At 33.2% G+C, this 24,260-nt stretch overlaps 2 protein-coding genes across 2 annotated transcripts; both read right to left on the bottom strand.

The window, feature by feature from the left end:
• Nucleotides 1-4,785: 4,785 nt before the first annotated feature.
• Nucleotides 4,786-7,040, bottom strand: LOC113724509 (protein IQ-DOMAIN 19-like). The gene is made up of 3 exons (XM_072077095.1): nt 6,627-7,040; nt 6,245-6,463; nt 4,786-5,758 (listed from the first exon to the last, which is right to left on the bottom strand). Exons 1-3 carry the CDS (start codon nt 7,038-7,040, stop codon nt 5,162-5,164), a joined length of 1,230 nt encoding a protein of 409 aa, XP_071933196.1. The 3' UTR covers nt 4,786-5,161.
• A 1,862-nt stretch (nt 7,041-8,902) lies between these two features.
• Nucleotides 8,903-12,168, bottom strand: LOC113723549 (uncharacterized). The gene is made up of 6 exons (XM_072077298.1): nt 12,037-12,168; nt 11,787-11,942; nt 11,145-11,219; nt 10,746-10,871; nt 10,524-10,604; nt 8,903-9,271 (listed from the first exon to the last, which is right to left on the bottom strand). Exons 1-6 carry the CDS (start codon nt 12,128-12,130, stop codon nt 9,195-9,197), a joined length of 609 nt encoding a protein of 202 aa, XP_071933399.1. The 5' UTR covers nt 12,131-12,168; the 3' UTR covers nt 8,903-9,194.
• Nucleotides 12,169-24,260: the final 12,092 nt, after the last annotated feature.

Genomic DNA, 24,260 nt, shown 5'->3' with positions numbered 1-24,260 from the left:
ATTCATTAAAAAGAAACTGATTTGCATTGTACTCCTATGGTGCTTATGCGAGTAAATTTGAACTTGGTGTTTGCCTTTGAGTTTCGTTATTCTTTTGGTTCAAAACTCTAGATTATACTGCTATAGCCATTTGCTGTCAGAAATGTGAATGAGCTAGAACTTAGATACCAATATCATGAAATTCATTGAAAAGAAACTGATTTGCATTGTACTCCTATGGTGCTTATGCGAGTGAATTCTGGACATGGTGTTTGCCTTTGAGTTTTTTGTTATTCTTTTGGTTCAAAACTCTAGATTAACAAGTTATTGTAAATGTCCTACCCACTCTCTCATTGTAGCGTACACCTTGTATTCTAAGGCTTGTACAAACTTTTACTACTGATAGATGGATCAGTAATTAAACTGTAACGTCTTTCCTTTTTCTTACATTTGTCTTTTACTTTTTAGTTGTATGAGGTGGTCCGTAAAGAAATTTGGTATAGGCCATATATGTTCTTCTACAGGGATATGCTAATTGCCAAGCCCCTGAGCCCGCACGTGACCATCATGTGACATCCGCCGTACTCTCAAGTCCCACTCAATAATACAAGGCAACATTTAACTATACTAAACTTTAAAAGTACTAAATAATATAACTACATAAAGTGCAGTACAAATATCATATAAAAAGTAGTCTACAAATATCCAATAAATTCATACATTTATTCTCTGGTCGAAACAGCGGAAAAAAGGTAAATAAAATTAACAGCTAGAAGTAGTTAGTTCACTTAAAAACTAATAAAGTCGTCCTCAGGGTCTTCTACGTAAATCAATTCGTACTCTTCCCAATCTGCAAAGATGGTAAAAAGTGAGTTGATCGACAAATCGCTCAGTAGGTAATATCTACCCCTCTGTTGGACCATGTACTCGTAACTTTATAGATACATATATATATACAAATCAAACCATTTGCGCATCGATCACATCCATAATCTTGAAAGTAACGTCGTTCATAAAAGAATCAGTAGTAACGAGTGGCAAACAATTTAAAAGTATCTTATTGATAAATATACATGAAAAATCATAAAGCCATAAATCATTTTGTCTCAATTCACAAGTCTCTTCATATCCGTTCATAAATAAATTCATAAATCAGTTCACAAGTCTCATTTTAGATCAGTTCATAAATCATTCCATATCAACTCATAAATCATTTCATATTAGCTCATAAATCATTTCATATTAGCTTATAACAAGTACATGTGATGACCGGCTAGCAAGTACTCAGCCTAGAGATTAAACCCCTTCTAGGTGGGTGACCAATAGATTTCATGACTACCGATTGGTCTCATTTCATACATGGGTCAATCGGCCGGACTTTATACCAAATTACCATGATCTTGCCAATCGGCCGGACTTTATACCAGGCTATCATGGCTTTGTCAATCGGCCGGAATCTATACCAGGCTACCTTGACCTTGTCAATCGGCCGGACTTTATACCAAGCTACCATGACGATTAGACAGGACTATAGCCCCTACCGTCTATTCCATGACTGTTTTGAAAATTCATCCCACATGTCCCATACATAGATCCTTGATTTCATAAAAGATTCAGCTCGTTTGGTATATAATAACGTATCAAAACATTTCAAATAAGTCACATGGTCCATTTTGTATAGGAAAATATAACTTTCATGAATATTCAATTAATGCATTTAATCAAATACATTTTGAGTCAACACAACAAAATAGGATTGAAAACAAAATTTCATTTTGCACCTTTGAAATCTCAGAAGGGTAAGTACCACCTACCTTTGCCTGGCTGCTCGAGTAGGGCTACCTTAGGTCTTTTAAACTTATATCGTACCTATCAAATGCACAGATTTCCTAATTAGTTGATATTTCCTATAGATGCATAAATATACAAACTCTAAATGAGTCGAAGTTTCATGTCTAAACCATTATATGAACCCTAGCAGCCTTTTCCTAAATTGAACGATTTCTATTTTCAGAAAGTTTCCTAAATTGGAAAGTTTCTATTTTTAGAAAGTTTTTTAATTTGGAAAGTTCTCCTTTTTGTAAAGTTTCCTAAGTTAAAAGAAAATAATTATTCCTAATCATATTTATTATCTTAACTATTATCTTACTATACGTATTTATAATTTATAATTATTCATTATTATTATTGTCCTTGTTGTCGCTACTTTATTTTATTACCATTTATATATATTTGTTAATTAATTACTATTATCTTTCGCTTTATTTTCACTTTTGTGGGTGCGTAGGTGTTATTAATATTTATGTATACATGTACCTATATATATTGACTTATTATTATAATTATTGCCTTAGTTTATTGCACTTGTATTTATACTTTTATTTTCATTTATATCCTTAATGTATTTCCTCCATGTCTATATGGTTATTATTCTTACTATCATTATTTTATTAATTATTAATTACTATTATTATTATCATCATCATGGTGTTAAGCATTTCGTTTAACAATCTAGAACTTATCTTACATTGTCTTATAAGGTTAGATTAAGATGTTTTAAATTTCTATTTAAGTATCTTAGACTTAATCAATTAAGTATAATTTTAAATAACTATCACTTTAGATTGGGTCCTGAATTTTAATACCCACAATAAATTATAAAAAAATGGACTAGTTATATTTAAAATTTATTTATTAAATATTTACTAATTTTATATTATAATTTGATCTACATTTAATTTGTCCCTTTTTTTTCCCCTTCTCAGATTGGACCCATGGTTGGTCAAAAAGGCCAACTAGTTGTTTGACCACGGTCGCCAGAAAAGTCGGGCGACCCTCTCGGCCAACCATATACTATGCCCGACATCATCTCCTCTCCTTTCCCTTTTTTTTTTTTTTTTTTTTTTTTTCTGGTCTTCGGTTGGCCTCGGCCAACCCTTGCAATTCTTGCAATTCCTTCCGTTTTTTTTTTTTCCTGTTGCGTTGCTTCTGCAACGCCAGTCAAAACAGAGCAGCGGCGGCTCTCTTTCTTTTCTTTTCTTTTCTTTTCTTCAACAGATTTGGACGATCTACTTATCCAAAGATTAAAATCTAACACCCTATTTCTACTAACTCAAATATGAATCCTCCTAAATTTCTTATAGAAACATATATATCTACATACATATAACAACATTGCATATCCTAGAATAATTAATGCAACTAATATAACTTAAAAGAGAAGTTTCGTGGAAATTTGGGACTTACAGATTTAAGTATCTAGTCTCTCGATTGATTGACGGCGATGCCTGCTTTTCCGTCTCTACTCTCTGACGGTTCTTACTCTAGGTTAGGCAGATAATGAAAGGTAGGAAAACTGTTATTTTTATTTTCTTTGTTATTTTGATAAGTATGTTAAACCCTAATAACCACCCACTAGTTGGTGGTTTAGATAGGAGTTTTAACTGTTATGAACTTTTACCCTATCTTATTTCATCCTACCTCTTAATTAATTCTTTAACCTAACTTGAAATTATTTTTACTTTTACCCACGGTAAATTACCATTTAATTTAATTGGACAAGATAACAAAAATGAGCCCAAAAATCATGGGTTGTATGCTAATGATGCTAGCGAGAAATAAAAGGGTAGACGAAGCAGGAGTGTATGGGATGACTTAAAGAGGGAAGGCGTGCTTTTTTATCAGCATACCTTTGGTGACCTCATTAGGGCCTTCTTAGACAGTGGACTACCGAAGGAAGCAATGGACATATACGAGGAAATGAGGCTATCTCCTGATCCCCTGCTATCATTGCCTTATAGAGTGATCTTGAAGGGGCTCCTCCCATATCCAGAATTGAGGGAAAAAATAAAGGATGACTTCTTGGAACTTTTCCCTAATATGATTGTTTACGACCCACCTGAGGACTTATTTGATGATCAACAATGGGAAAAGGACGATGTAGATGGATGAGTAGTAGTGGATGTTGCAATGAGAAAAAAGCTTACTCTATGGGCACTAGGAAAGAAAACTCTTAAGATATCCATGTGAGAAAAAGCTTATCTATGGGCACAGAGAGACAAACTCCCGTGATATCCGGCTAATTTCTTAAAATAATTGCCAAAATAGATTTGTCTTAAAAGTGAGAGTTTTTGAGGAGATGGGATCTTCTGCCCACCAATTGGCTGGATAGGTAAGCGTTGTGGGTCCCCCTTAGGTTACCGTTTCGGTCCTCTTAGCTTTAACCCTCGGTCAAATATTGATTAGTTGGGTGTGTGTGTATTATTTCGTCTCTGAGAGAAGAAGGGATCTTCTGCCCATTATGTTTGTCCACTTTTCTGTCCAATACAAAATTACATAGTTTTACTTATTAATACTGTTTGTGTGGCACATAACATTGAATACATATTTAGAGTGTGTTTGGTAAATGGATTTCATATTCAATTTTAATATGGATAGCCTACTTTCTGAATCAACATGTGACAAGTGTCGAGCCTATACAATAATAATTACCTGCTAAAAAAAAATACAAATTTGTATATAGCGGTGAATAGGTCGAATCCATAGGGGAGTTTTTTTTTCCGAATTTTAGGTTGATACATGTGCTGGAGAGTTGATCCTGGCACCTCCTGTATTTTGGGTTGATTCATGTGTTGGGAAAGAAGGTTATTCCCTTCTAACACTTGATCCCATTACTATAGTCCTACACTGGTTTCACCAAAAGAAGTATACTACTAGTCACTGGTTAGAACTCCATTGAAAAGTAGCAATAATAGCAAAATTTGACGGCTTCAGCAGCCATGTAACGAGTCTCATTTCTGTGTCAGTGAATATCAGAATGTACTACATTATTTTAATACTGATGACTACATTATTGCATCCACGGATTGCTGATGGCTGCAGCAGTTTAAATTTGATTCAGCTGTCTCGGGAAGGTTAGTATAGGTTCTTGGGAGGCTGCAGTGGAATGATGAAATCAATATGCATAAAGATCTTTAGGAATTAAGTAAAACATGTTGCCAAGAGTTCATCCAATACATATTTTGTTGTTGTGCTTAAAAATAGTGTTGTCTAACTGTTCGAGTTTTTAGATCAGGTGATAATTCGACCAAGAACCTTTTTGACCAAATGATAATACTACTGTGATCTCTCAATTAGGAAACAAAGTTTCGATCAAAAGTTTCCCAATCTGCTTAACAGGTCACTAGCCCCTGGAAGTATTATTAGCCAAATACCTAGAACATACCTCAAATGGATTTGAAGTCTTCTCAAAGTTGGAATTGCAAGTTGCTACACTCGAATGATCTGCATGACTACCGTTTACTTGCTTTGCAGATCGATAAAGCTTGATGAACCATGGAATCTGATTTTCTTGCTCATTGAATTCTGAAGGTGAAGGCGTACATTGCTCCTGAACTTCAGGAACGACGTTTACACCTTGGACTGATGTTGACTGCTTGTTTTTTTGTACGGGGCGCCATTTTTTTGGCCTTTGCTTTGGTTCACTGTGTGACCTTGCTTTTGCCTTTGAAGATGTTGTGTTGGACATGTAACCTCGATTTTCATGAGAATGTGGAGCAGTGGATGCCTGCAGTTTTATTTGTTTTGTTGTGGACAGATTGGTGGAGCTCGTTTCAGTCACTGTTGTTGATGGACTACAACATGTCTGGTCAGGCTGATCCTCTTGTATGTTTATTGGAAACCGACCAGAGTGATATGTGGTGATGACTCCAAGTTCCTTTCTTTCAGCTTGTGAATAATCTAAGGGCCTCGTCTCATGAGCATTAACATCCTTTCTATCCTACATTTGAGTGATCAAACGGCTTGTTAATTATTGCTGCTGAATACAACAAGACACTTAACACCAGTGGCACACGTAGGAAACAAATATCGCTATACATGCTCCTAGAATTATATAAATAGAGTATACATTATCTATGTTCAGGGGGAAATATGGAGATAAATTTAGTGTACCATCTCGTTGATTTCTCATCTGAGTGGAAGATCTAATTTAATTACATTTTGTGAAATCAGTAGTATTTTTAACATCAGATTTGGTGGTTTGTCCTGGAGTATCTTTGTCCAACATTATTGGTTATTTGGTTTGGTAAAATCTGATTGTATCAGGTTTATGAACTGAGCTGACATATAACAGTTCTATACTGAAGAGAAAATCCTGTAGATTTGAACGAAGAATTTGAGTGGAAGAACAAATCCTACAAAATGCAGAACCTGATGGATGATCATCCAAAGGGAAGGTGAGAAAATAATCCAGAAAAGGCCTTACTGTACTATTTCGAGCTGATTCTCCATGACCTGATCTTTTTGTTGCAATCTCTGCTCTGGCCTCAACCATCCGAACTCTCCCATACCGACCTCTAACTTGGATAGTCATCAAAGCGTGCATGCTCCTCAGAACTGCAGTTGTTTGTTTTCTGACCAGGTGACCCCTTACCAATGCTTGTAATTTCACCAGTCCCCGTAAAGCACACAATGCTTTTCTTGCCTGCAGAAAACGATCAGATCATTGTGAAAGTGTTCGTATGTCTGGATTTTAATCAGATTATCGTAAACACATTCATTTGATCTGTTGACAAAAGGGGGCATCCAACCACTAGATTATCTAACAAACCAATGGAAAAAACTTTAGAAGCTCAAATTACACATACCAAATAAGAACGAAATGCAGCCTGAATTTTGATGGCAGCAGCATCTTTGAGGGGCCCTATAGCTTGTGAAACAGGAGTTGTGACAACCGGCATTGTTCCATTGACTTGCTTGCTAGTTGCTACTAGGATTGCCTTAAAACGAATTTGCTCAATTTCATGCTCCTCTAGGGCCTGTTTTCCCAGGTGGGGAGTAGAGATTGAGTCAAATGACAGATTGCGACGAGTGTCTTTTTCTGTGGTGGTGGATTTCTTGAAGCTCCATCTCCTCTTCTCTTTTGTAACTGATAAGATTGCTGTTGGACTTCCTAAATTGCTGACCTCTGTGGCAACTGAATTCACTCTTTTCTTGTGCTTATCTTTCTCCTCCCTTTTGCCTAACAAAAAGTTCCGGATCCATTTTCCTGCTTTACCCATCCTATACCATCAAAGCCTTCAACAGTAGGGACAAATGAAGTAGAAACGAAAAAAAAAAAAAAATGGCCTAGAGAATAAAGGGATGTCTATAAACAACAAAATCAACAACTAAAATGATTGAGACTTCTATATAACTTGAACAGAAAGAGCTTGGACACAGAATTGATGGCTAATAAAAGGTTGATGTCTCAACCTTTCTTAATTTGTCTACGTTGTTGAATATCCGGCCTTTATATTCTTCTGCTACAATAGCAATTATATAGGGTTTGCAATAGCGTTAAACTTCGACTTTTCTGCTAACCCAAAAATCAAACAAGATAATTTTGGTGGAGAATACTGGTCCTTGTTTTATTTGTTTATGGCTGAGGCCTGCATAGACTTCCCCTTGTGATGCCAATTGACACATTTCTATGGATTCAAGGGCGGATGTGGTTTCTCAACGACTGGAAATCAGTTTGTTCTTTGTTTTTAGTACTTGTTGCTTTTAGAACTAAACTACCTACGTCTTCTTCATTCAGGGATGCAAAGAAAAGCCAAAAAGGAAAACTAAAAGTCTTCTCTTAAAGAGGGAGAGGTTTCCAGTTATGTCCAATTATGCAATACCAAGATCTCCGATCTCCATTTATTTGTGTAGAAGCCCATTTGTGTAGTAGAGACTTGAGACAATGCGGATCAAAGTTATGCACTGAAACTGAAACAAGTACCTTAGATGCTTAACTAGGTAACTAAATTCATTTGCAGCAGAGGAACGAAAGCCTAGTCCTTGAAGCAGTTCCATATTTTTTTTTTTTTTTTTGTTTTGGGCAAAGATTAGGAAGGGGGGATGGTTATCCCAATTCTCGAGTCAAAGCAAACCATTGGTGTATTTTTCGATTTATAGATTACTTACCAATGAAATCATTGGGTTTTGATCTAATGGCCAAAGAGAGTCTCGTAGACTTCTCTCGAGAGTATAGTAGTGCACTTGTCTGATCTGAAGAGTTCATTCTTCAACCACTTATAAACTCAACTTAGTCCCCTCTCCTTAATAATATAGGAGTAGTATTGTAGATTGTTGACAAAGATTACCTACAAATGCGATATCATTGATAATGGGAATCAAACCAAACTTTTGTCGATAGTATAGAAGTAGTGTAGATTGTTGAAGTTAGACTGAAAAAAAAATCGGGAATCAAAACAATCTTCCCTTAAACAAGCCTTGCTAGCTTAGCCAATCCCATTGGCAATTGCCTTTTACAGTCATTGATAAGCTACAGTTAGCAACCTTTTTATAGTCATTGATAAATGAGATTCCAAATATTGGACAATCTCTCCTCCAACTGTATAACAAGCTCTCGAATGTTAGTATTCTAAGAAAAAAAATGGTTTGTTTTAGGTACGTGGTTTAGTGATACCGTAAGTTGTTGCAATTAATTTTAGCAAAACTTAAATCCAAAAGATAAGAAGGGAACGACGGTTTAACTTTAATTATCAGCCACATGGAGGATATGCACCAAACACAAATCCATACACAATTTGACTTTGACTTTAAATGGTATGTTATACAGAACTAGATTGGTAGGAGTATTACAAAAATGATCAGATGTACATGTACCTATCAACAATAACTGCCAATTTAGGCTAATTTTTCCTTCACACTTTCCTATTGGTGTGACTTAATATTGTCTTTAGTTTTTGTCAAGTGTCATTCTGGGAGATGAAGATAGTGAAGCCATTACAAACATAACGAAAGATTAATCTCAATTAAGACCTTTACACAAATTTTAAATTCAATAAGGTTTGGAACTGAATCGGAGCATGAACGATTGCGAGTTGAACCAGTCAGACCGTGATCCAATCTGAATGTGAAAACATTGCTCGTATTTGAAACAAATGGTCCAGAACCCATCATTCACTATTAACAAAATCAATTTCTGCACTAGCAGTATGTTCTTTTACACAAGAAAGATTTTAATAGAAAATGCTGCTTGCTACTGTATATGAGGCTATTCTAGAAGCAATAATCCTCTTCCTCATGTTTATTCTATGAATGAATACAAAATCTATCCTCTGTGAAAATAATTAAATAACTACATCACAATCAATATCAAGCAATTATGTGTAAACATAACTGGTAAAGTGATGCCAAACTGAGGCAACACACTATTGAAATTCCTATTTCCAGAGTAGTATAGCACCAGATATCAGCAAGATTCCCATCCATTGAAACTTCCATGGTAAAATTGATGTAGCTGAAAATTTTTTCAAACAAGAAAGAGTGAGCATAAATGTCAAATCCAATTTCAGTTTTCTTGAATAAGGCTAGAAGAAAAAGTTAATCAGAAACAAAAATTTCAAGATGCATTTATTCTAAATAATACTACAAGTTGTCAATGCATTAAAGTTGGGGATTTAACACAACAAAATGGAACCTTTTTTTTTTTCGGGCAAATTCCGTACACGGGGTGGGATGCTAGCCCAAATTTTATTAAAATAAAAATTAAGCGACAAAATGGATTGAGCTCCTTGCGAATGACAATAAGATGGTTTAAATTTCATTGCTGCTTCTCCAGACCATTAGCTTAAGCATGTCTACCACGTTTTTTTTTTTTTCACAGGTTCAATCTTTAAATTGGAGCCCGTAATGTTATTCTTTAGATTTATAGAGCATAATAAATGTCTATATGATAAACATTGTTTTCATGTTATTCTTACTTAGTGATTGTGCTTCAAATATTGAAAATTTTTATAATATCAGTTGACTTGCCATGGCTAAAGTGACTTGTTGAATTTCGATTGGAAAGTTGACAACTAGTACATGCTTGACCAATAAAAAAAAGGGTAATTATGGGGTTTGAACTTTTGACACAAAAAATGTCAATTCCGTGTTTGTTAATCTTGGACTTATGAGGGAACAATCCTTTCAACTTAATTATTATGCTTTGAATTGGTCAAATAGTATTTGCGCAAGTCTCAAGAACACAACTTCTACATCTTCTTTCTTGAAAATTGGCAATACTCGTTAAACAATCAATCAGATAAAATTTCTTTTGATCCTTATCAATAATGAAAGCACTTTTAAGTAAAATATATAGGAAAAAAGAAATCAAGACCAGCTCAGTTTCCTACTTCTATGTAAAATATATAATGCCTTGCACTTGTTGAAGGAAAAGCACAAGAAAAGAAATACAAAGAAAACAAAATGCAAGTGAAACAATCAATTCTTGTACGTTCTAGTTTTCGCCTATGAAAATGAAGATTATGGCACTAAAAAGTTCTCAAGTACAAATACAATCACGACTAAAAATTAATATTTGTATTTCACTTTTGGTTTGTGCCCTTTCTCTTCTTCTTATTAACTCCCTTTTATCTTTTTAATCTAATTTTCCATTTACTTATTGTTAAATTTAATTTTAAAAAATTAAATTTACTCTATTTATAAATTAAAATTAAGATTATTAAGTATTTAAAATTCAAAACTCCTCAATGGATTTGTAAACTCACCAGGGCTGTCATCATTATTTCGAGATGAAGTTGATGATGAAAGCTTAACTCCCAGCCTTGAACAATCAGACCCGACGGCACCTTTTTAAATCAAACATTTAAATCACCACAATAGCTGTTTTATACATATATCCTCTACTGCATGTTTTTCTATTAATCTCAAATATAAATAAAAATGAAAGAGTAATTGCAAAAATTATATAATAGCCATGGTGCTCTTACATTGATTAAAGCATGGAAAAACTGGGATGTCGTTGAGATTAGAGTAACCACTATTGCACTGACATTTGTGTGTATATGTTGCATCCTTTATGCATGTTCCTCCACCGCAGTAAATCCAGTAGCAGGCTAGAAGGATAAGAAAAGAATTTTACAAAATTATTTGTTAGAAAAAAAATTGATTTTTATTATTTATGCATTTATTTATATTATTATTATTTTTATCCGCCCTCCCCTTCCTATGCCCTTCGTACTCCTAACAATCAAACATGAAATTCGTACTCTAAACCTGACAATCAAGAGAATTCTAAGAATTCTCGTTTATTGTAAAGTACATTAATGTTGGAAACTTGAGATGACAGTTTTTTTTCCCCTTCTTTTCTGAAGTGAAAGAGTACTTACGGTCGAAGAAAGAGTTATTGTATGGAATTGATGGAAGAGGAGCAGGAGCTGGCATGCAAGAATAGTCAAGAGAGCCTGTAAACAAGAGGAAAGATTTTTAGTCTTATGCTTCATTTGGCCGGCAAATTGGACTGAGGGACCTTGACAACTATCACAGTTTTTAGCTTACAACCAAATAAAGTACTAGCAAAATAAATATACAAATTTCTCAAACAATATCTTGAGATGTATGTGGCAGAATTAACATTTTTTTTCAACTTAAGACAAAATAAAAGAAAATTTTGAAGATTAGGAAAGATATTCAAAATGCTTCTTTGGTGGGAATAATAATTCAAATCAACTTATTTCAATATTAAATTCTTCTAAATTCCAAGATCACAATGAGACTCCAAAAAGCACCTATTATACTGCTTTTGATTTTCAACTTTTTTGCCTTGGGAAGAAATAACTAGAAGTAAGATTGGAACAGAAATTGACAACTAAAGAAAATTGTATCTCCCAAAAGAGAAAAAAAAAAAAAAAAAAAGAAGATAGTAGTTTTTCTTTTCTTTTCTTTTTTTTTCAAAATCAGAATTAAAATCAGGGGTTTTGATCAACAAAGAACACGCTCTAAGCAGACGAGAACAAGGGTGAAAGACTTACAATTTGGAATTACACAGGGCAGAAACTCTAAAGTTTCTTCGTTATCTAAACGTGTTCGCCTCCAACCATTGTCGCAAATGCATTTGAAGTTGAATGGGTAGCCTAAAGATGCTTGGCAAGTTCCTTTCCCACACTCCACTTCTTTACATATATCGTCTGTGACAATTACATGAAAACCCTAGAGAGTTAGAAGAGTTTTATTTCCCGCAAACCATATATTAAACACACATATAAAGAAAAGGGGACGTACTCAAAATAGGAGTCAAAGGATCATCTCCTCTTGTGGCAATTGGTAGAAGAATCATTACCATGGCAAGAGAAATTTTGAACCAGGAAAGAGCCATCTCTAGAGAGACAAAAGAGGGATCAAGAAAGCTAAGACAATGAGATAGAATAGGTGATATTTGTGGTGTTCTTATGCTTGATATATATATAAACTTGTAGATTGGATTTTTCTACGTGGAAGCTTCTTAGATCGTTAGACTAATTAAGTTAGACATATTTGGCAAAAGTCATTGTAGAAGTCTTGAAAAGCAGTTATGATTTGGAAATTAAGGTCCAAGAAATGAAAGCAAAGCTTTAATTTGGCTTCAACCTGTTTTTACTTGTATATCGGACTATGACATAGTCTTCTTTGACATTGAACTGATCCTCAAACTATATCCTACATGAGTTCTTGTACATTAATGTTGCTTGAATTTGTCCTCAGTTCTTGTACATCCTACATGTTCATGTACTTGTATTCTAGAGGACCTAGATGGCAGCAAGAAACGGTTACCTAAAAAGGAAAAAATTCGCTTTTGTGCAAGGTTTCTAGTATTTTTGTGGAAAAATTGCAATGTGGTCATTAAAATGCAACTTAGAAGCTTCTTGGTGCAAAGATGAGTGTTTCCTTTAATTTCAACTGACACATTCTAATAATTTCTTCTTTGTACTTAATTTGTTGATTTTTTTGATAATTTGATGCCTATGTTTAATAACAGGGATTAATATCTAGTTAAAGATTTTCTCTTACCTATTTATTTTTGTGGTAATTAAAAATGGAAAAGAAGGCAGCTTACTTTGCACATATCAAGTAAATAATTTTATTTGCATTATAACACTTCAACTGGACCTTTCTAGGAAGAACCTTAGAGTTACTATATAAATATACATATACATATGTACATATGTACATACATATATACATATATAATACACACACACATATATATATTATATATGTATGTATGTGTGTGTATATATATGTATGTATTTATGTGTATGTGCTAAATTGTTTCAACAAGACAAATAAAGCAGCAGCCAAAATCTACCTTAGTTCAGTTGACATATTCAACTTTATAAAAAAAAAACATATATATTATTATCTTGTTAATTGAGCGAAATAGTCGTATCATTTCAAGAAGTCTGTGATCATTGACCTTGAGAACAATGAAAAGTCAAATTTCATCCACATGGTGACCAAAATATCAATTTCAAGAACAAGAACTTTGCCAGAAATATTTCCTATATGTATAAGTTAATCACTAGAGGACATAAAATATTTCCTCAGAAGCAGCAGCAAAGTTAGACCTGATGAACTTTTGAATTGATCCAACAGTAAATCTTCAAAAGCCAGATTTTTTTTTTTATTGAAATCTCAATCAAGGTTAATAAGGACAGTGGAACTCCTTTTTGTTTGTGCGTGTGTAACTTTGTGTGAGAATTATTATTATTATTTTTTAAATTTCTTTCTATATTTGTGGTCATCTTGATTCCCTATTTCTTTTGTTCTTCTTGTATGAGGGGTAAGAATGAAGTTTTCACCATTTTGAACTTTTTTTTTAAATAATTTTTCTTGTACACCTGGTGGTGGTATATTCATCATATCATATCATTTACTGTGTTCAGTTGAAATTGATGTTTCTTTATTCTTGTTACCACTGTACCGGGGAACCCTCAATTTTGCCTAAACAGAATAGAACTAGCTCATGCATTGCTCCGCCAGATTGTTTTCTAGGTTGATTTTTGCAAAAGCCACAATTGCATCTTTGGTATCAAATATATGGAAGGGACGAGCCATAATGATCCTGATGTTTTGCCCACATTAATTATTTGGTTCTTAGCTTCTTAATTTTGCCCACATAATAATCCTAAACAATTATTAGACAAATCTTGAATTGCAAATGAGAAGGTCGAATCCACGCTTTTTTTTTTTGACAACAATCCACGTTTATTTTCGAAGCAAAATGCTAACCTTCAGGTAGGTGCAATTTGTTACCTAGCGTTTAGAGTATGTGGTCTTGAGTTTATTAATAACCCCATGCATTGCGCGGTGGATGTGAAGAAGTACTAAAAATAATTTGGTAAAAAAGGACCAAATATTCGCATGTAACTATATTAATCTCGTCTAAACTGTTGGTCGGTAAATTTTTTTTTATTTTTTTGGGTTGGTTTGATAAATTGGTTAAAGCCATAAAATAACTTGAAATCGTACATGGCTCGAGTACTATGCTTAAATGTCAAAATTGATAATTTGCTAGTCCTTTTTTATCCGTACGATGATTTCTAGTTTACTTCTATTTCTATATTTACTTAATACTAAACTTTCTACTGAAGAGATAGGTAAACCCAAAGGGATCATTGAAAGACTTGATGGAGACTGGATTGCCTCCAAACCAAACAGGTACACCATGTAAAAAAATAAACCAAATTGTGATAATTGATTAGTTTATTAACCACATGGTGTTAGTTTATTGGTTAATAACGTTGGTTATACTGTTTAGTCATTGGTCACATGGATCCTTTTTGTTTTTTTTCGAAGGAATCGTCACATGGAACCTGATTCGTGAAGTAATTAGTAGTAGTAGATGTCAGTATAAAAAGGCCGCAGAGGGTACAAGAATAAGCTGTAGCCTCCGCACCAGTTTTGTCGTCTTTTGGGAGAAAGAACCGTAGCCTCATTTGAGCAATGGGATAATTTTAGAAACCTCCCCTGAGGTTTTTGACTATTTCACTGACTTCCCTCTAAGTTTAAAAAATTTCACTAACCTCTTTTAAGGTTAATTATTTTGTAACATTTAGACCCAATTAATAATCAAAAAGTGATATTAGAAAAGAAAAAATAATACGATTCCATCATTGCTCCTCATGTACTACATTATTTAATTAATTTAATAGCAACCCATACATTAAATAAAAACATTAAAATTTGCTGTTTATCATTAGGAATCAAATCACATGTAGCATCAAAAAATGGTATACCATTTTATATTTTTCACTTAATACAATATTCAAAGTATTCTTTTCAGTTATATACCCATTGTCAAATATGATCAATAACAAATAATAAAAAGAAATGCAATCGAAATATTACAAACTACAAATATCAATATCATAAATATTCTTGTCAGCATATTAATATTAGTTGTTGAGATTTCTATGGTATTAAAGTTCACTCTTTGTAATAGTTTGGTTACAAATTTTTTTGATTATTTATTGTTGATTAGGTTTGACAACAAGTTTGTAATTAAAAAGAAAAATTTGGATCTTACATTAAGTGAAATATACAAAATGATATACTGTCATTTATGATTTAATCCCAGATGATAAATAGTAAATTCTAGTTTTTTTTTTAATGTTTGGACGGGTATTAGTTTAAGTAAACAGTTTAGTAGATGAAGGGTAATGGTGGAATCATATTATTTTCTCTCTCCTAATAGGACTTTAATTATTGGTTGGATTTAGATGTTACAAGATAATAAATCTCAAGAGAGATTAATGTAATTTTTAAAATTTGGAGGGAGACCAGTGAAATAGTCAAAAGTCTCAAGGGAAGTTCATGAAATTATCCCTTGACTAATATAATATAAGAAATTCCTTTTGCCTCAATATCAATTTCTTGTGTATTATCTCATGGATTTATGCTTGTTTATCAATTTGGATCCATCAGAGTGGTATCAAAGTTACGATAGATTTAAGTATAGAAAACCCCAATCCAATATTGTTTGTTCTGTCAAAAAATTCAAAACAAAAGTAGAGTTTAATTTTTGATAGAAAGAGATGATAATTCATGTCAAAGTACTTGCTCAGGATGCTAGTGAAAACAACAAGATGAAAGATAGTTTGGCGTTGTCATAGATTCATCAAGCAATTAATATGTCAGTTTTTGGAAAAATTGTTGAGACTAACACAGTGAAGGAGGTCTGGGATATTTTGGAGAAAAAGTATAAAGGGATTGATAGAGTTCAACAAAATAATTTGATGACGTTGGAAAGGAAGCTTGAACTTGTGACAATGGAGAATTCTGAATTCATTGAGTCATCTTTTTCTCATTTGTCAAATATTAAAAATGAGATGGAACTCAATTAATATGACTTCCTTGTTAGAACATGTTTCTCAACACCCTATCCATAAACTTAGATCATGTGATAACTATGATCCATGAGACAAAAGATTTGACAAATTTGAGTATTGAAGATTTGTAGGAGTCATTAATACTGCATGAATAAAGAATTAATAGGAAGTTAGAAGATATCCGAAAGAAGGATCATAGAAAAGATGCTATAGACGTAGTTGAATTTGAGAAGCAATAATGTAATTAAGGAGCAAAGTGAATCCAATCAGAGAAACTCGGGTTACAACAACAGAGCGGGGTATAACAATAGAGGTGGTCATGGCTATAACAACAGAGGTAGAAAAAGTACGCCAAATCTTGGACACAGTACAATTAATAATTTTAATTTTAGAGGTGGTTCTGATAGAGGTAGAGGTGATAATTTTGGTGAAAAAATAATTTTAATTAGAATGATTTTGAATAGAAGATTCAATATTATAATTATGAAAATTTTGGCTATAGACAATTTGAATGTAAATCTGAAGAAAATATAAACAGAAATTTTCAGCCTAATGTCGCTGATAATCAGGTTCAAGATAATAGTAAAAAATCTAAAACTTTGTTATTAGCTTGTAATGCTATTGATCTATTTGATAAAAATAAATCGTATTTGGACGCCGACTGTAGTAATCATATTTCTAGTAAGAAAGATTATATATTGAGTTTGATGAATCTGTCCGTGGTGAAGTTAAATTTGGAAATATAAATCCCTATTAGCCTGAAAAAATGGAGTTGCTGATTTTATTTATGATATTTTTATGTTCCTGAGCTACATTATAATTGTTAAGTATAGGTCAATTGTCTAAAAAGAAATATGACATTCATATAAAAAATGGTACTTGCACTATTTTTGATAAAAAAAAAAAATGGAATGATTGCGAATGTGTTAATAACTCCAAATCACTTATTTCCAATGAATTTAAATACCAAATTTTTTTTGTCAGAGTACAGTGATAGATGACAGTAATTGACTATGGCATATGCAATTTAATCATTTAAATTTTGATAGTTTAAAATTTTTAGCTAGTAGAAGAATGGTTGATGGGCTATCCGATATCAGATATATTGACAGAATTTGTGATATGTGTTTTAAGAAAGCAACTTATGGATTCTTTTCACACTAGTAAATCTTGGAGGGATAGAAGACCATTAGAAATTATTAATTCAGATTTATACACTATGGAGATTCCTTCTACTGGTGGATGCAGGTATTTTATTATCTATATTAACGACTTTAGTAGAAAGGATTGGATATATTTTTTGAAGAAAACTTTGATACATGTGAGTCGTTTATGATTTTTAAAATTTTTGTTGAGAAGCAAAGTGGCTGTTAGATTAACATTTTGAGAACAAGGGGTTAGGAATATTTGGTTTGTGAAGTTTTCTTGAGAAAAAATGGCATACAGTATCAGTTGGCTGCTCGGTACACTTTACAACAAAATGGGGCAGTGGAAAGAAATAATATGACAGTTATGGATATGGTAAGGTATATGTTAAAATTGGAAAAAGATGCCAGAGTCCTTATGGGCAGAGGTAGTTTCCTGTGCTATTTATTTGTTGAACAGATATCCTATTAGAAGTATTTTGGGAAAAACCCCTAAAGAAGTTTAGAGTGGTAGCAGACCCTTTTTGACCATCTCATAATTTTTGGTTGCATTGCCTATTCTCATATTCCTAATTAGTTGAGGAAGAAGCTTGACGACAAGAGAGAGTGTAGTGTATTTATTGGCTATAATGAAGTTCTAGGGCACATAAATTATATAATCTTGTGATAGAAAAAGTGATAGTGAGTAGAGATGTGACATTTGTTAAAAGAGGTGTTTGGGACTGGTTTATTGGAGATCTCAAGACAGCAGAGGTGACTTTAAATTATCAGGAAGAGGGGGTTAATCTTGATTTTTAGCCATCTCTAGTTGCTCAGGGTTCATAGATTGAGTTAACTGGATGTCCATAGTATTAGCGGTAGATGTTAACTCATTTGTAGGATTATGTAATTACACCAGATAATACTTTTTTGAAGAAGATATGTACGATTATGTATTAATTTTGCTTTACTTGCAGATTGTGACCCAATAGTACATGAGGAGGTAGATCGTGATTATCATTAGGTAAAAGTAATGGATGAAGAAATTCTGCTATTGAGAAAATGACACCTGGATGCTTACTTCTCTTCCAACTGGTAAAAAAACCATTGGAGTGAAAATGGGTGTATAGGACGAAATTTAAGCCCAATTAAGAGGTTGATAGGTACACTGTGAGATTAGTGGTGAAAGACTACAAGCAAAAACCCGAAATTGACTATTTAGAGGTGTTTGCACCTATTGATAAGGTTGACACAGTTCATATGATAATGAATGGAATATTCAATGAAGAAGTATATGTAGAGCAATCTGCAGGATTTGTTAGAAGAGATTAGGAAAATAAAGTATATAGGTTGAAGAGGGTCTTGTATGGATTGAAGCAAGTCCCAAGGGCATATTATACAAGAGTCGACTCCTATTTTCTTACTTGTGGTTTTTAGAAGTATCCATATGAGTGCACATACACACGCACACACACATATATATATTTATATTAAATCTTTTGTTTGTGGTGATATTCTTAACATGTACTTCTATATAGACGATTTGATTTTTACTTGAAATATTTCAAGAATGATTGCAAAGTTTAGGAAGGCCATGGTTAAGCAGCTTGAAATGATAGATATGTGACTCATGTCATATTTTCTAGGGATTGAAGTTTTCAGTCTCATCGTGGGATTTTTATGTCTTAAAAGAATTATGCATGTGATATTCAAAAGAAATTTAAGATGGATACAACTAATCCAATTCTAACTCTAGTTGAGGAAAAATGAAGTTAAATTTGACTAAGGAGGGTACTGAGGGATATGTGGATCCTGTCTACTTTAAAAGTTTGGTTGGGAGTTCGAACTATTTGACATCTACGAGATCAGACATCAATTTTACTATAGATTTGATTAGTAGGTTTATGGAATATTCATGTCAGTCACATTTATAGGTGGATAAGAAGATTTTGAGGTATATTGGAGGTATTCATAATGATAATATTTTTTTATTCAAGAAATGATCCAATTGAATTATTTGGCAATGCAAATAGTGATTGAATAGGTGATACGATTGAGAGAACAAATATTTCAAGATATGCATTTTTTATTCGCTCTTGAGGGGTTTTTAGGGTTTGAAAAAGCAACAAATGATAACGTTGTCTATGCAGAAGCGGAGTATATTGCAGTAGCTAATAGTGCAACTCATGCATTGTGGTTGTGTCGCATGCTTGATGTTCTACAACACAAACAAGTTTATGCTACGAAAATTTATTATGTTAGTAAGTCAACAATTGAGTTGTCTAATAACCCACTTTTCCACATGCGTAGCAAGTACATAGATGTCAAGTATTATTTAATTTCCTACGTGAGTTGATTCGAGAGAATGAGATTGAGATTTATTATTGCAGAACTTAAAAGCAAGTGATAGACATTTTCATGAAGGCTTTAAAGACAAAAACATTTGTCAAGTTGAAAAAGATGTTAGGTATGTCCAGATTAGAGAAGTTTGGTTTAAAGGAGGCATTGTAAAAAAAAAAAAAAAAAAAAACTAGTGACAAATTGGTTAGTTTATTAACCACGTACTGTTAGTTTATTAGTTAGTAATGTTGGCCATATCATTTAGTTAGGGAGATTGATCACATGGAATCCGATTCATGAAGTAGTAGTAGTAGATAGGGGTGTTTAAAAAGAATCAAAAAAGCGGATAATTGAGAACATCGAATTGGTCTAAATTGAAAAATAGGGTAACCAACCCATAATTTTTAAAATGGTTAGATTAGTCAAACCTACTTGAAAAATTAGGTTAAGGTATGGTTTTCAATTTCCAAAAATGAGGAAAACACTTCGAGAGATCCCATCAAAGAATCTAATATATAAATCAAGGACCCAACTATGATCCAAAAACTTAAGTTATTAGGTCTCGAACCCTTACATACATATTAAGTACTCTTATCCATTTTTTGAACCAATGTGCGACGTAATTTTTTATTCATGAACCTAACAATATCTCCCCTTATGAGTAACCCATTGAACCCAAGTTTACAAGCTCTTTTCCAAACCCACTTTAATACTTAACGTGAATCCCCCTTAAGACCTAAGGTCATCTCTTCTTCCAATCATGGACCCGCTCTTCTTCAATAGTTAAATTGAATTCTGGACCCTTGCCAACTCTTGATTTCTTGGTCTAACACCAGCTGGACCCCTGTCAAACCCATGGCGTACCTAATCCAACACCAGCTCAACTTCTTGGCACTTTGATCCACTACTAAGAAGAGAAATTTCACCGATCCAACCCCGAGAAAAAAGCACTTGCCCATGAGTAGTCCAGTCTCGTAACTTGAAACTTTGATACCACTTGTTAGGGAGAAAACACCTCAAGAGAACCCATCGAAAAGTCCAACATGTAAATTAGGAACCTAACTCTGATCTAAAAACTTAAACTATTAAGTCTCGAGTCCTTACTTACATATTAAGTGCTCTTTCTTTATCTCTCGAACCAATGTGGGATGTAATTTTTTACTCATGAATTTGACAACCCGCATATATGCAAAGTTGGATGAGATAACCAATATCCAAATCTCAACTCATAATTATTTAGTCATTTACTAATAATTTAAGTTACGAGTACATTTTATTTTTTACAATTTATAAACTTGTATATTTTTCAACAACGAACTTTTGATATTTCTGAAGTTGTATGGGAGTCCTTTTTATGTAATGTAAAAAGACAACAACTTTGCTTGGTGGCAAAGAAATTCAATAAATACTCAGTTTTCATTAACTAGGTGGCCCAAAATGAGTTACTAGTGTAATTTGACTTTGAATTTACAGCATAGAAAAGAATGATACTATTCAAAAAGAGAAAAGCTTTAAAAAATTGTTAATGCACTTATAAGACATGCGCTTGTATGTTAAATAAACCTTAAGGAAAGTTGATGTAAGATATCCAATTTCACAAAAAAGGAGGAGTTCTCAGTGGTAATTACAAATCTTTTAGGGAGTCGTTGTGGCTAAAATACAAGTTCTTCAGAAAAGGCAAAAGATACTAAGAAGGTCTATACCTGTTATTGGTTAGGGATGGCAACGGGGCGGGGGTGCCAAAAAACTCCTCCTGTCCCACCCCACCTTGTTTCCCTCGCAGGTACCCACTGGTCATAATTTGGTTTTTATTCTAGAAGCCTTTATTCAATAGATCAAAGCTAAATTCAAGGAACAAAATAAAATACAGAGTTGAAAAAAGTGAAAAAAGAAAAATGAAACAACAAAAGAATTGAAATAAATTACCAAGAAAATTAAGAACCTCAATTATATTGTATAGATAACACTTGAGAATACTCATAGAGTGTGTAACATGCCTGTGTCAAATATCAACTAGGAATTTGATATCTTCAAATCAATGTCCTAATACCTTTGTTTCATAATTTGATTGGTGAGATACTCGTAAAGAAGTTGGAGTCTAGGAATTTTATGCCTTCCATGTATGGGAATCTAGACTTCTTAATGAGGCAAGGAAGGTTTCTGATAAAATGTTAGTGAAGGACGTTGTTTTCTTGGAATGCATTGATCACCAGATAGGTTAATTTTTTAGGTATAGTGAAGTCTTGGCGCTTTTTGATTATATGCAGAGAGCAAGAGTAAAGCCTAATAATCGTGCAATGGTGACTTTACTGTCTGCTTGTGTTGGTAATGGAGTTTTGAAACAAGACAAGTGGTCCATGCTTGGATAGAAATGGAATAAAGATTATGTTTAGTTACCAAATATTCTAAATTTATTATTATTAGATTATATAATATATTACATTTATTTATATTAATAAGTTGAAGCGAGGACGGGACGGTGGATGGGGCGGGGGACCGCCCCACCCCATTTAAAACGGGAGGAGAAAAATTCGCCTCGTCCTTGGCCCCGCCCCATTACTCCCCCGCAGGGTAGGCACCCGTCTCTGTTGCCATCCCTAATATTGGTTCTCCAAAAAAGTACTAGCCACTCCATCTTTCTTTCTTTCTTTTTTTTTTTTTTTGCTTAATAAAAAGACAAGAACACCTTTTAATTTCTCTAAGGGACAAAATTGTTCTAAAGAAACTCATTATGTTTTATCTCCTCAGCTCACTTTCCCTTGTTTTCACACTGATCCTAATATTTTAGGACTAATAATGGATAGAATTGTGAATAGTGATGAGATTATTAATTCCATATAAGTATGAACCTATTTAGTAGTTTTTCAGCAAGCTAATGGCTGTTGTGGTTTGAAACTATCTATTACTCTTCCTTCTAATATATATACATATATATATATATATATCTATTACTCTTGGATTTTTCATTATTTATTAAGTGAAGTTTCACAATTTTTTCATATTTTGGAAGTATTAAACTATGTTGTCAAGGTTGTAGAGGTCATCGTGAAAATGATGCAAAGTCACCAAGGTTATAGTTATTTGTATCATTTTCAAAAATAATAAACCAGAATGAATTGCCAAATTCATTGGCAAAAAGTTTTACAAAAGAGTCGTAAAAATAATTTGCAACACATAGCAAATACTCATAACTAGGGAATTGTCATGACACCCTACTATTTATTGTTGGTACTACCATTTGCTTTTCTATTCTCAAGAATGGTCTCAAATACTCTTAACTAGTAATTAGGACTTGTAAGTGCATCATCGTCTCTTTCTGTGACTCAAAAAATTTTGAGGAGATACAATTATGAAAGTGCAAGTAGAGACGACAATAGGGGTGAGTGCCCACCTCGCAGAGAAAAATGGAATAAGGGTTGGAACGGAATAGAGACAAGGCAAGAATCGGGTGGAAGGAGAAAATCTCCTCCCACCTTAAATGGGGGAGGAGGCAGGGAAGCACACCCCCACTCCGTCTCCTGAAATAATTAAATAAAATATAAAAAATTATACCTATAATCTAAATACCTAATAATCATACATAAAATCTAATAATTATGAATTCATTCTAATTAGAATAAACAGTCAATTAGCAATATGTAACTTTAATTACTTGAAGGATTGGAGCTTCGTTCCTGATGAGGTCAAGATTCTCATCCATACATTCAAGATATATGCTTAACTTTTCAAATTGGAAGGTAGAGCATGAGTTAAGTTTTTTGGCGTTATGTTACCTGAGAAAGCTCATTTTATTCTGGATTTTGGTCCTAATAAAGAATTTTACTTTCTTTACAATGGCAAATTGAGCTTGTTTGCATTTTACTTTGAGAAAATCACTAAAAGTCCCCCTAAGGTCTATGATGTTTTGTACTTTACCTCATAACGTTATCTTTTTGGCACTTTATCCCCTCTATTAGTCCACCTCAACAAATAATTTGTTGAAACATCAAATTAGATGAATATACCCCCATTTAAATCATTAAAATTTCTGACGAAAAATGCCCCAATGTGTTATATATAAAGAAATGTTTCCCTTCAAGTTCAGAAATATTTTGTTATCAATGCATTATTCATTAAAGCCTTTAAATTTCCAAGTCCTACATTTGAGGTCGCAAAAAGGAAAAAAATGTTCTAACTACTTCAAATTCATTTCGTTGCTTTTTCTCTAGATGTTGTCTTTTTCTCTAGATGTTGTCCATGACAACATCTAAAAGAACCAAATTAAGAAACCTATAGATGTGGTAAAATAGCACCCTTAACAAGATTATGGACATCGAAAAATTTCGGAAGGGGATTTCTTGGATGTTCAAATTATAAGGTATAATTTGTACAATAAATTAATGTCTTTTTTTACTTTTAGATAAAATAATTTGAAAAACAAAAAGTTATTTTAGAATCGTCGAGCATATGATTTGCTCATTTTCTTTGCAAAATACATTAGTGAGAACGGATTTTTTCTCTCCAAGAAGGGTATTTTTAGCAAAAAATTATTATCTGACACGAATCTGTGGATAGTTTTGTCTATCCATTGTTTTACCAAAAATACCATTGTCCTTACCTATTAACCATTACCACAGTTACTAGTTGAATGTTTTGACTACCAATCAAGGGGATAAAAGTACCAAAAATATAATGT

Source organism: Coffea arabica, chromosome 2c (genome assembly GCF_036785885.1).
Source record: "Coffea arabica cultivar ET-39 chromosome 2c, Coffea Arabica ET-39 HiFi, whole genome shotgun sequence".
NCBI lineage: Eukaryota > Viridiplantae > Streptophyta > Magnoliopsida > Gentianales > Rubiaceae > Coffea > Coffea arabica.
Note: the sequence above shows the minus strand (reverse complement) of the source record. Positions and strands in the feature narration are given on the sequence as shown.